The sequence below is a fragment of the Zonotrichia albicollis genome, chromosome 8 (assembly GCF_047830755.1).
Source record: "Zonotrichia albicollis isolate bZonAlb1 chromosome 8, bZonAlb1.hap1, whole genome shotgun sequence".
NCBI lineage: Eukaryota > Metazoa > Chordata > Aves > Passeriformes > Passerellidae > Zonotrichia > Zonotrichia albicollis.
The window spans coordinates 35,387,174-35,398,674 of NC_133826.1; the positions used below are offsets into that span (position 1 = coordinate 35,387,174).

General features: G+C 57.2%; 1 protein-coding gene and 1 pseudogene across 5 annotated transcripts; one reads left to right on the forward strand and one right to left on the reverse strand.

The window, feature by feature from the left end:
* The first annotated feature begins 2,377 nt into the window (after positions 1 to 2,377).
* LOC141729757 (uncharacterized) lies at positions 2,378 to 4,918 on the forward strand (annotated as a pseudogene).
* Positions 4,919 to 8,026: 3,108 nt separating this feature from the next.
* LOC141729889 (class II histocompatibility antigen, B-L beta chain-like) lies at positions 8,027 to 11,293 on the reverse strand. Of its 5 annotated transcripts, none has more exons than XM_074546535.1 (5): positions 11,130 to 11,289; positions 10,398 to 10,667; positions 9,494 to 9,778; positions 8,810 to 8,916; positions 8,027 to 8,285 (listed from the first exon to the last, which is right to left on the reverse strand). In XM_074546535.1, exons 1-5 carry the CDS (start codon positions 11,212 to 11,214, stop codon positions 8,103 to 8,105), a joined length of 930 nt encoding a protein of 309 aa, XP_074402636.1. In that variant the 5' UTR covers positions 11,215 to 11,289; the 3' UTR covers positions 8,027 to 8,102. The 5 variants fall into 5 exon arrangements, with proteins under 5 accessions (XP_074402636.1, XP_074402639.1, XP_074402637.1 ...); XM_074546538.1 differs by having other exon boundaries at positions 8,127 to 8,285; positions 9,494 to 9,674; positions 11,130 to 11,290; XM_074546536.1 differs by having other exon boundaries at positions 8,148 to 8,709; positions 9,494 to 9,674; positions 11,130 to 11,293.
* Positions 11,294 to 11,501: the final 208 nt, after the last annotated feature.

Sequence of the window (11,501 nt, forward strand, 5' to 3'; positions counted from 1 at the left end):
AGTATGATCCCATTCTCCCCCAGCGTGGGCCCAGCTGCTTCCACTGTGATCCCAGTAGGATCCCAATTGCCCCCAGCATGGTTCCAGTTGCTCCCCGTTCCCCCCAGTGTGATGCCAGTAGTATCCAGTTGTCCCTCATATAGTCCCAGTCACTCCCCAGATGATCCCAGTCCCAGCCAGCATGGTCTCACTCACTCCCAGTTGCCCCCAGTGTGGTCCCAGTTCTCCCCAGCATGGTCCCAGTTGTTCCCACTGTGGTTCCAGTCCCCCCAGTATGGTTCCAGACACTCCCAGTATATCCCAGTTGCCCCCAGCATGTCTGCAGTCATTTCCAGGCACCGCCAGTGGCCCCAGTAAGGTGTCAGTTATCCCAGTATGATCCCCCAATCATGCCCAGTATTTCCCAGTTGCCTCCAGCATGCATCCAGTCCTTCCCAGTTCCTCCAGTTTGCTTGCAGCATCATCACAGTTTCTCTCAGTTGCTCCCAGTAGCCCAAAGTGTGATCCCAGTCTTTCCCTTTCAGCCCCAGTATGATCCCAGTAAGCTCCAGTTTGATCCCAGTCACATGCCAGCCCTCCCAATGTGGTCCAGTATAATCGCAGTTGCTTCCAGTCTCTCCCAGTGTGGTCCCAGCTGCCTCCAGCGTGGTTCCAGTTGCTTCCTACATCAACCCAGTCAGTCCTAGTATGATGCCATTTCCTCCCAGCGTGCTCCCAGTTGCACCCGGTCAGGCCCAGTATGGGCGATGATGTGCAGGGTGTGTTCCCAGTCACTCTCAGATACTTCCAGTATTAGTCCAGTCTCTCCCAGTATGATGCAAATATGGCCCCAGTGTTCTCCCAGTCCCTGCCAGAATAAACCAGTTTTGTTCTACATGGTTCACATTCCTCTCGCCCTCACTTTCATTCCAGTCACTCCCAGCATGTCCCAGTGTATCTCAGCTCCCTCCAGCATCTTTCCAGTTCCTTCCAGTATGATCCCATTTGCTCCCAAGCACTCCCAGTCAACGTCAGTTTAGTGGCACTAAGTGCCAGTATGATTCCAGTCACCTCCATCATGATCCCAATTCATCCCAGTATAAGCCCAGCAGTTTCCAATCCCCCCAGCATGCACCCAGTCACTCCCAGTTCCTCCCAGTTGCTCCCAGCGTGTTCCCAGTTGCTCACAGCTGCTTCCAGTCACCCTCAGCATAATCCCAGTCACTCCCAGTATATCCCATTTTATTTTTGCCCAGTATATCCCATTATTGCCCATTTTATCCAATTGCCCATAACATGGTCTCAAGTGCTCACTGCTGGCTCCTACTCACTCCCAGTATGATGCCAGTAAGATGCCAGTATGATCCCAGCATGATCCCAGTCTCCATCAGTGATCACAATCTGCCCTGGTATGGCAGTATGATCCCAGTATGATGTCCATACAAACCCAGTATCATCCCAGTCACTCCCAGTACGATCCTATTATGATGTCAGTGCAAAGCCAGTCCAGTCATAGTCACTCCCAGTCTGATCCCAGTGCAGCCCAGTCCCTGGCAATGCTGCCACTGCTGGGATGCCCCAGCCCTGTGTGCGTTCTCCCCTGGCGGATGTGCCGAGAGGAGCCCCAAGGGCTGGCAGTGCCCAGGCAGGGTCCCCAGCAAGGCCCAGTTTGGATGTGCAGCCCCCAGTTTGCCCGGTTTGCCTCTCCTTTGGCCCAGGCTGGGTTCCCCCCGCCCGCAGCGGCTGGGAGCAGCCGAGAGCCCCGCGCTGCCCATCCCGACCTGTCCCGGCTCCATCCCCGCTCCTGCCACGGGCTGCGGGAACGGGGCACCGAGGGTGTGGCTGCTGCTGGGGGAGGAGGAGGAGGGAGGGAAGGGGAGGGATGGAGTGGGAGGAGGAGGCGGGATTAGGGGGGAGGAGGGATGGAAGAGGAGAGGGAGGAAGAGGAGGGACAAAGGAGCATCAAGGAGAGGAGAAAACCACGCGGTCATTCCTTCCCTGAATTCGCAGCCCCCACCTGTGGGATCATCGCTCCCCCCATTACGCAGGTGAGCGGTGGCGGGGGGAGCTGGGCCCAGATATCCCGGGGGGTCCCTGGGTTGAGTTTTTAGGGGAATGTTTGGAGAATGAAGCAGTCCAAGGCAGAGCGGAAAAAGCCCCTTGGGGGGACATCGGGGGTGCCGGTGGCAGCTGCCGGCAGAGGCAGCCTGGAGGAGCAGAGCCCGGTGTCCCCCAGAAGCCCAAAGTGGGGAGCCCAGAGAGGGGGGAGCACCGCCATGGGCGGGAGCCTCAAGAGCCTGGAGAGGGGCAGGGGGGACTCCTTGGAGTCACTGCAGCCCAGAGCAGGGAATGAGGAGAGAAGGGAGCCTGGGAGCCCAAACAGCCCCGGCATCCCGAAATGGGGAGAGCAAAGAGGGGGGAGCTTTTGGCATTGCTGGGGCTGTCAGCAGCCTGAGCATGGCAGGCACCAAGGAGAAGGGGGACCCCCAATCCCAGCGTGACCCCAGCAGCTGGGACAGGGGGGAACCCCTGAACACCACAGGGGAGGGACCAGGGACAGGGAACTCCTGGGAGGCTTTTTCAGGGCTGAATCTTGGTGTTTGGGAGGTTTTATGCAGCCCACCTCTCCGGTGACTTGTAGAGATGGACTCGGGCAGAGGGACCTTCAAACTCAACGTGTCTTGGGGAAGAAGAAACAGGGAAGCCTTATAAATATGATTGTCTGGCAAATGATTTTGAGAATATAGAAACTGAAATAAACAGGGCCAAGAGACTTCTTCTTCTTTTTAATGCCTTTATTAAAAGTGATCAGCTCAGGATTGGGCGGCTCGGCAGGGCTGCAGTCCCCGTCGCGTCTCCCAGGGCGACTCAAAGGAGGAGGATATGCGCAGCTCTGTCCACTAGGGGCAGAGCCGGGGGATCCAGTCCTCGTGGGAGCCTTAGGGCGTGGTGTCCCCGTCAGATGTTAGTCCTTTGAGCTTCTCAGGGGGTTGGTCCCGGCGTTGGGACGACTCTCTGCTCAGGGCGAGAGGGGCTCCGCATCTCTGCAGGCTCAGCACTTGGCTCCTCATGTCCAGACACCACTTTAGTCTCTCAATTCTTATTTGGCTCGTTGTTTTTGGGGTTTTCTCGTTGCATTTTGGAGTCGAGGTCTCAAAGCATTCTGGTCTTGGAGTCACTTTGCATAACCCCCCCCACCCCCTCTCAGGTGTCTTCCCTATGTTGGAAGAGCACACTGCCTCGGGGAAGGGCCATCCACCCCACCCAGCCAGGCCTTTTACTAATACAAAAGAGGAGATAAGCCTCAACGACCCGGTATTACAATAACAAAGCACTAAGAACCCTGGCAGAGACAGATCTGGCTGCGGCCCTGTAACTCTTTCTCACAAAAAAATATTAACCGAATTTTTGTTCATAACAGAAACTATAAGCAAGATTAAGATGAAAGCAAACTTTTAGATATTTTAGTTACTGAATAACTGGAAAACAATGGTGTGGCCTAACTGAAGGTAATCCCCTTTTGATGATACAATTCCCTCTGCTTGCAGACAGGTCCAGGGGTCAGAGCAGACCACAATGGCTCAACAGAAGGGGTCCAAAGAGTAGTTTTTAGGGTTTAAATTGTAACACAGTATGGTGATGTAATGATTTTTATAGGCTGTATGTAAATGCTACAGGATTTGTATCTTGCACTAGATTGGTTAGTGAGAAATAGAATACTCAACTCAGAAGAAGATTTATTGTATTGCAACGGGAACCTCACTCTCTTACGCTCTTCCCCTCTTCCTCTCTTACCCTCTCATCCTCTCTACCCGTCTCTTCTCTCGGGCCTGCTCTGAGCTGTGGCTGGCAGCTCTAAGCAGGGCCCTGCACCCAGGCCCTTTGCAATAAACTGCAAGTTCCAGTTCCACGACCTGGCTGCAGAGATCTCTCGTCTCCATCCGAGACGACCCATCCTAGTGTCCTACCCCCCGACACTCCTACAAATGCTCTCATCCCTTGTTTTACCCAAACCAGGATTTCCCATTGCCAACCCCAGGGAGGCTGCGAGGAAGAGGAAGATGCCCCGGGACACTGAGGCAGGTGAGGAGGAAGTCAGTGCCCCTTTCCCCTCTGTGCTGCTCCATCTCCCAGCCCAGCACGGCCCCGGCTGCAGCTCAGCCCTGGGGGATCTCCTTGCCCTTGCCTGTGGCACGGAGGCAAATCCCATCCTGTCCTTGTCCTTCCTCCCCCAGAGCAGGAGCTGAGCATGGAGAGCAGGGAGGACAAATGCCCGCGGCAGAACCTGGTGGAAGAGGCCGTTTTGAGCGGCTCCACGGCGCAGGAAGCCAACGGGGAGGAAAAGCCCCGGAGATGCCGCACGAGGAGGGGCTGCAAACGCAGCCGGCGGGGATCTGAGGGGGAAAGAGCCAGTCTGGGCTGGGAAGGCGGCCGGAGACGGAGCCAGAGCTCGGAGCTGGTGCTTCATGAGCAGCTCCATGATGGGGAGAAGCCTCCACAGTGTATGGAGTGTGGGAAGAGCTTCAGGTGGAACTCCGATCTGATTGTGCACCAGAGGATCCACACTGGGGAACAGCCCTACGAGTGTGGGGAGTGTGGGAAGAGCTTCAGCGTGAGCTCCACCCTGATCATGCACCAGAGGATCCACACTGGGGAGAGGCCCTACGAGTGTTCCAAGTGTGGGAAGAGGTTTCCGACCAGCTCCGTTCTCTTCCAGCACTATCAGAGTCACACGGAGGAGAGGCCCTTCCGCTGCCCCGACTGCGGGAAGGGCTTCAAGCGCAACTCCGCCCTCATCACCCACCGGCGCATCCACACTGGGGAGAGGCCCTACGAGTGTCCCCAATGTGGGAAGAGCTTCTCACACAGCTCTCACTTGACCCAACACCAATGGAGGCACCGCTAAGGGAAGCCCTGCGAGTGCCCCGAGTGCGGTTAGAGCTTCGTGCGCTGCTCCAGCTCCATCCCCCACTGGAGGAGGCACTTTGGGCACAGCCCTGGTCTCTCACATTCCCTGTGATCCATGTTGAGAACACACCTGGTTGCTTCTCCTCTTTGTTTGGCCTTAATTTTCCTCTGCTTCTCCTTCATCCTTTAAAAACACCCAAGACTGGGTTAAATGAAGTAAATTCATCGAATATATCTGACATTGCATAATTTCTCAGTTGTTTTAGAGGTAATTTAGTATTTGGGGACATATTCTGTGTGGAGTGCTGCTGTTGCTAAGAGGCAGGAATTTGATCTCACCCTTCTTGTGTTTATAAGAACTCCTCCCCTGACCCGAACCCCAACTCCACCCTTGGGATACCCTATAAAATCTCCACGGCCCTGCCCTTACCCTGTCGTTGGGGGGTAAAAAATGGATTCCTAAAGGATGAGCCGTTTTCCAACTGGATTCCAAGAGGATCAGCCCTTTCCCACTGGATTCCAAGAGGATCAGCCCTTTCCCGCTGGATTCCAAGAGGATCAGCCTTTTTCACTGAATTCCCAGAGGATTCTGACTCTGTCACTCTTTCTTTTTGTTTGTATTACTGCATTTGTATTTTTAATTTTTGCTAATAAAGTACTGATTTTTCTGCTCCCATATCTTTGCCTGAGAGGCCCTTCATTTCAAAATAAAATACTATAATAATAATAGTAATCAAAGGGAGGGGGTTTACATTTTCCATTTCAATGTAGACTCCTGTAATAGGGAGACAGCCCCAAGGCTGGGCCAGGTCAAATAGTTCCTGAAAGATGTAAATTAGTTTATATATATGCATGAGTGTCTATGAATATGCAACAGGATGATGTAAATAAAACCAGATGAATTAAGGGGTATCCCCAAACATAACTGGAGGGTGTTGGTGGCCATAACAACCTTTGCTCGATGGTCCTTGTCTCCCATTACAACAGTCCGTTCCATATTCATAGCCTTGTTGCATATCCATGAAGTACTTTACATATTCCAGGAACAAAATTGGCTTAATCCTGTCTGGGGGTCCAACCCCCCTCCAAGCTCAATTTGGGGTGTCCCATCCTCCTCCCAGTTCAGTTTTGGGACCCCATACCCATCCAAGCTTAATTTGGGGATTCCATTCCCCTCCCACCTCAATTTGGGGGTCCCATTCCCTTCCCAGCTCAATTTTGGGGTCCCGACCCTCTTTTCCCCACTCTCTCCGTTCCGATCGTTCCCCCAGTCCTCTCCCCCGTGTTTGGTTTTGGGGGCTCCAGGCCCCTCCTGCTCCGTTTTGGGGTCCCGACCCCGTTTTGGATTAATTTGGGGTCCCCACCCCATCACTAGGGTCACCTTCTCCCTCCACCAAATTCCGCTCCTGGCAACTGATGAGTCATCAGCGAGGCACGCTCTGATTGGTTGGAAATTAGCCCGCGCGGTCTCTGACTATTTACCTCAGTGAGAGGCCTTGGTCTGTGGCGGGCAAGTGACGAGTCAGAGTCGGGCCGGGCGCTGATTGGCTGAGAATCGCTGAGAGGGACCAGTGCTCTGAGTTTGTGCCCAGCAAGTGGAAGGTCGTCAGTGCCACGCGTTCTGATTGGTCGGGATCTGTTTTGGGGCGGGGACGGGAAGAACTGGGGTTTCTTGAGATTTTTTTGGGTTTAGTTAGAGTTGGTTTGGGGTTTATTTGGGGTTATATATGGACTAATTGGGGATTATCTTGGGTTTTACTTGGTTTATTTCCGTTTATTTGGGGTTATTTGGAAATATTTGGGTTTATTTGGAAGTACTTGGGTTTGTTCAGGTTTACTTGGGTTTTTTTGGAATTACTTGTGGTTCTTGGGGTTAATGTTGGTGTATATGGGTTTTTTAGGAGTACTTGAAATCATTTGAGGGATTTTGAGTTTAATTTGGGTTTTTTGTTTTTTTTTTTGTTTTGTTTTGGTTTTTTTTTTGAGTTATTTGGATTTGTTTGGGGTTATTTTGGGCATTTTCTGGTATTATTTAGGGTTTTTTGGAGGTTCTTTAGGTTTTATGTCGAGTGCTTTGGGGTTATTTAGGTTATTTGGGGTCATGTGGGGTTAAAAAATCCGAGAATGTTTCTCCTAAAAAACACGGGAATTTTCCTTAAAAATCTTGGGAGTTTTTCACCAAAAAAACTGGAATATGCCTTAAAAATCCAGGACTTTTCCCAGCCAATACCAGCGTGCCCTGCCGAAAACCATTTAATCACCACGCTTCATCTCCCAAATCAACGAATCACGGTGCGTACTGCCCCAAACCAACCAATCACTGCGTGTCTCTTCTCAGGAACACCGGCCTCCCTGTGCCCCAATCCAACCAATCACCGCACGCCTCCCCTCAGACACGCCCGCCTGTCACGCGTCTGTCACGAGCCAACCAATCAATCACCGCACGTCTCCCGTCAGCAACTCCCGCCTTCTTTTCCTCTATCCAACCAATCACCGCTCGACTGCTCGCCTCCTCCGCCCAACTTCTGTCAATCACCACGCCCTCTACAAAATCAACCAATCACCGAGCGTCTCTCCTCAGCAACTCCCGCCCCCCCCCACATCACCCCTGTGCCGCTCAGAGCCGAGCCTGACGCAGCGCCCCCTGACCCCGGGGCCGGGCATGGAGCGGGCGCCCTCTCCCCCCCCCAGCCCCGCCCTCGGGACCCCCTTATGGACCCCCGGGAGCCGCCCCGGGCTTTGGCGGGTCCTGCGGGAGGCGCTGGAGAGAGGACGGGGGGCTCCGGGAGCTGCTGAGGAGGCGCAGGGACAGGTGAGGGGTCCTGGAGGGGTCGTGAGGGGAATTTGGGGAGGGGTATTGAGGAGGTTTGGGGGGGATTTTGGGAGTGTCTGGGGGGAACTTGAGGGAGTTTTAGTCTCTCACTAACTCAGAGGTTTTTATTATGATAACTATTGGAAATTGCAAGGGAGGGGAAACAGATACAATAAGGAACAGATGTAACAGGTAGTCCATACTCTCAGCAGTAAGCGAGAGCCATTGTCTTCTTGGTGCAGCGGTCACAACCTGCAGGCAAACATCTCGCTTTGGTCAGCTTGCCTCCCCCACACACCTGCCCCGGGCTTGGGGTTTCAGTCCCAGTCCTTGGAAGGAGCAGAGGGGCCTTTTCACATGGGGGTTCCATGTCTCAGTCCTTGGTGGAGAGGCTCCTTCCATCTCAGTCTGTCTGTCCCGGTGGTTGTAAAACAGGTGAGGGTCTTCTGTGGGGAGACCACCTGAAACTCAGGAGAAGTCCAGCCAGGCTGAGAGGTGGGACAGCTTCCAAGGCTGTTGTTGCAAAAAGGGCACGGTGCCCCTTCTTCTTCTCATTGGGCTCAGTGCAGCACACAGGAAACAACACCTGTGAGAACAATGGCTTAGCACTGTGCTCTCAGGTCTTGGGGCCTTGTGGCATGTGACTTTCTCCTACAGAGACGGCAGGGGGGGTCTTCTCTTCATTGGTCCCCAATGACGATCGTGAGGCAGATGAGGGAAAATTTGGACAGACCCTCACAAGCCCCCACCCTTTGTCCCCCTCCCTTTTTCCAGATCCGTCCCATCGCCCCCCAAAACCCCTCCCCATCGCCCCCCAATAAACGGCCCCGGGCCCAACTGGGAAGCTTTACTGGGAGTACTGGGAGCAGGCACTGGGCGGGGGCAGAGCGCCAGCGGGGCTGGGGGGAACACGGGACCCCCCAAAATCAGCGGAGCGGGGACGGAGCGGGGGGTCCCGGCCGGGCCCGAGCCCACGGGGAGGGGCTGCGGCCGCCGCCGGCTCAGGAGCTCTGTGGGCAGAGAAAAGGGGGTGACACCGATCTGGGGGCCCCGGCGGGAGCGCACACGCTCCGCCCCGGCGGGGACGCCATCCCCGGCACCCGCCCTGACCTTCTTGCGCAGGGAGACGCCGAGCCCCAGCGCCAGGAAGACGAAGCTCAAGACGAAGCCCCCGATGCCCGTCAGCATCTTGCTGCGGGCGGCGTCCGGCGGCATCTCTGGGGGGTCCGCAGGGCTCAGCACCTCCAAAACCTCTCACCGACACCCCGAGCCCCTCCCAGCGCCCTCCCTGTGGCCCCCAGCCCAGCCAGGACCCCCTGAAACGTCCCCCCGATCCCTTTTTGTCCTGGCCAGGAGCCACCAAAGCCCCTCCCGTCCCTCTCAGCATCCCACAGCCCCCTCCCAGTTGCCCCCAGCGCCCCAGGACCCCCAAAGCCTCTCGCAGTCCCTTGGCAGCCCCAGCAGGACTCAGCCAGTCTGTGCCCTCCCAGTCTGTGCCCAGCACAACCGAGCTCATGGCGAGCCCCGCTTTGCCATCGCCGATCTCCTTCCAGCCCCTCGGGGCTCACTGCGATCCCTCCCAGTCACACCCAGCAGCCCCAGACTCCCTCCCAGTGCCCACCAGGACCCCCCCAAGCCCATCCCACCCTCACCAGCATTCCCCAAACCCCTTCCCAGCCCTTGCCCAGCCCCCAGCCCCTCTCCCAGTCCCAGCCCGGCTCTCTCCAGCTCCCTCCCAGTGGCTCCCAGCACAGCTCAGTGGCTCTGACAGCGCCCCCAGGGGCTCCCCCGTACCCCAGTGCCGCCTCAGGGGCTGCTCCAGGCTGACGTGCTCCACCTGGCAGCTGTAGCTGAGCCCGCGCCGGGGGGGGGTTTCCAGCAGCACCAGCAGCTGGTAGGTCCAGTCCCCGTTGGGGACCACGTCGGTGGCCACCACGTGCTCCGAGAGCTCCTGCTGGCCCTGGAACCACCTCACCTGGATGGCAGCAGGGTAGAAATCCATCACGGAGCAGAGCAGGCGGCCGGGGCCGGGCTGGGAGCTTGAGGGGGGCACCAGCGAGATGGACACGTTGGGGGGCACTGGGAGAGAGCGAGGAGAGGGCTGGGTTTGGCTGGAGAGGGACTGGGAATGGGCAAGGGAGGGACTGGGAGCGATTGGGGTGGCACTGAGAGAGACGGGACATGGTGGGGCACACTGGGACGGATGTAGGACGTCCGGGCTTGAACGGAGAATGAACTGGGAATTAATTTGGAATGGATTGGGAATAGGCCGAGAAGAGGAGGGAGGGACTTTGGAAGTACTGAGAGCGACTAGGATGGCACTCGGAGGGATTTTGGTGGCCCTGAAATTAACTGGGAATGAAGTGCGCGGCACTGGGAGGCCGAGTCCAGAGCGGGGCCTTCGGGATTTCAGCGCCAGGGACTCTGCATGGCAACCGATGAGTCATCAGTGAGACGCCCTTTCATTGGCTGAAAGGAGCCGGCTACACGGACAACCGGGATGGACACGCCGGGCAGGCACAGGGATGGACTGGGACGGACTGGGAGAGCCACGGGGGACACTGAGTGGGACAGGAGGCCCCGGGGTTGTTCCGAAGAAGGGCTGAGGGCTCTGGGCTGATTCTCAGAGACGTTTTGAGGCGCTCCAGGGTCATTGGCAGGGCAGGGCCCGAGGGGACACGCTCTGCCCCGCGCTCACCTCGGTGCCCCGTGAGGAACGGGGCAGCAAGCTCGTAGCCGGCCCGGCAGAACGTGTCCACCGCAGCCCGATTATCCTCCAGTATTTCCGGGATTCCGTTGCAGCACCGAGCCTGTGTCTCCCCATAGGGGGTGTCCCCCACGAACACCCCCACGTCGCTGTCGAACATCATGTACTGCTTCCGGTTGTAGATGTACCTCCTCACAAACCTCACCTTCTCCGTACCATTAATGAAGTGACACTCTCTCGTTCTCATCTCCTGGAACACCCCTGTGAGTGCAGAACACAGATCCGGGGCTGTCCCCAGCACGCCCCCAGCGCTCCGAGGGCCACCCCGGATCCCCACTCCGCACCCCCTGTGCCCCACGGCCGCCATGGGACCCTCCTGCCCGCGCTACCGCTTCCTCTTTGCCGCCCTTTCCCCATTTCCTCTTTCACATCCGCTACCTGCCCACCTTCGGCCGCTCCCAAATCACTTTTGGGGTCCCATTTCCCCATTTTCCCACAAATCCCTCAATCTCCAGCCCCCTCAGTTCAGTTTTGGGCTCCCCCCTCGCCTTTTCCCCCCTATCCCCACCCTCTCCTACCCCTCCCTCCCCTCCCCCCACCCGTCAGCCCCTCCCGCTCTCCCTTTGGGGGTCCCCTTCTCCTCCCCCTCCATTCCGGGCTCCCCCTTCGCCCCCTTTTCCCCCTTCTCCCCCCCTGTCCCAGCCCCTCCCGCCCCCTGCTCACCCGAGAGCTCCGCGCCCGCAGCCGGGGGGGCTCCCAGCACCACCAGTGCCACCAGCAGGGCCCCAGCTGCCGCCCCTCGCCCCATGGCCGGGGCCGGGCAGGGAGCAGCAGCCCCAAAGCAGCCGCGCTGCGCTGGGAGCGCCAGTCCGGAGCAGGGTGGGCTCGGCAGCGCCGCGCGCTCTCATTGGCTGCCGCCGCTTCTGGGCAGCGATCGGCCACGGGCTCTGCCCGGCAACCGATGAGGCAATCCAACGCCCCGACCTCTCATTGGCAGCATTGCCGCCTGCCTGCGCTCCCATTGGCTGAGGCCTTTCCGGGACGCTGCAGCCCCGAGTTGGGGGTTTTTTGGCGAGGGGGAACCTTGGGGCGCTG

What these genes read in the sequence shown, in the direction of transcription:
- LOC141729889 (XM_074546534.1), bottom strand. Translation starts at nt 11,214, where the DNA reads ATGGGGCGAGGGGCGGCAGCTGGGGCCCTGCTGGTGGCACTGGTGGTG. An exon ending in TGCGGGCGCGGAGCTCTCGG is followed by an intron (nt 10,668 to 11,129) that starts GTGAGCAGGGGG and finishes CTGCACTCACAG; the next exon opens with GGGTGTTCCAGGAGATGAGA. An exon ending in GTTCCTCACGGGGCACCGAG is followed by an intron (nt 9,779 to 10,397) that starts GTGAGCGCGGGG and finishes GCTCTCTCCCAG; the next exon opens with TGCCCCCCAACGTGTCCATC.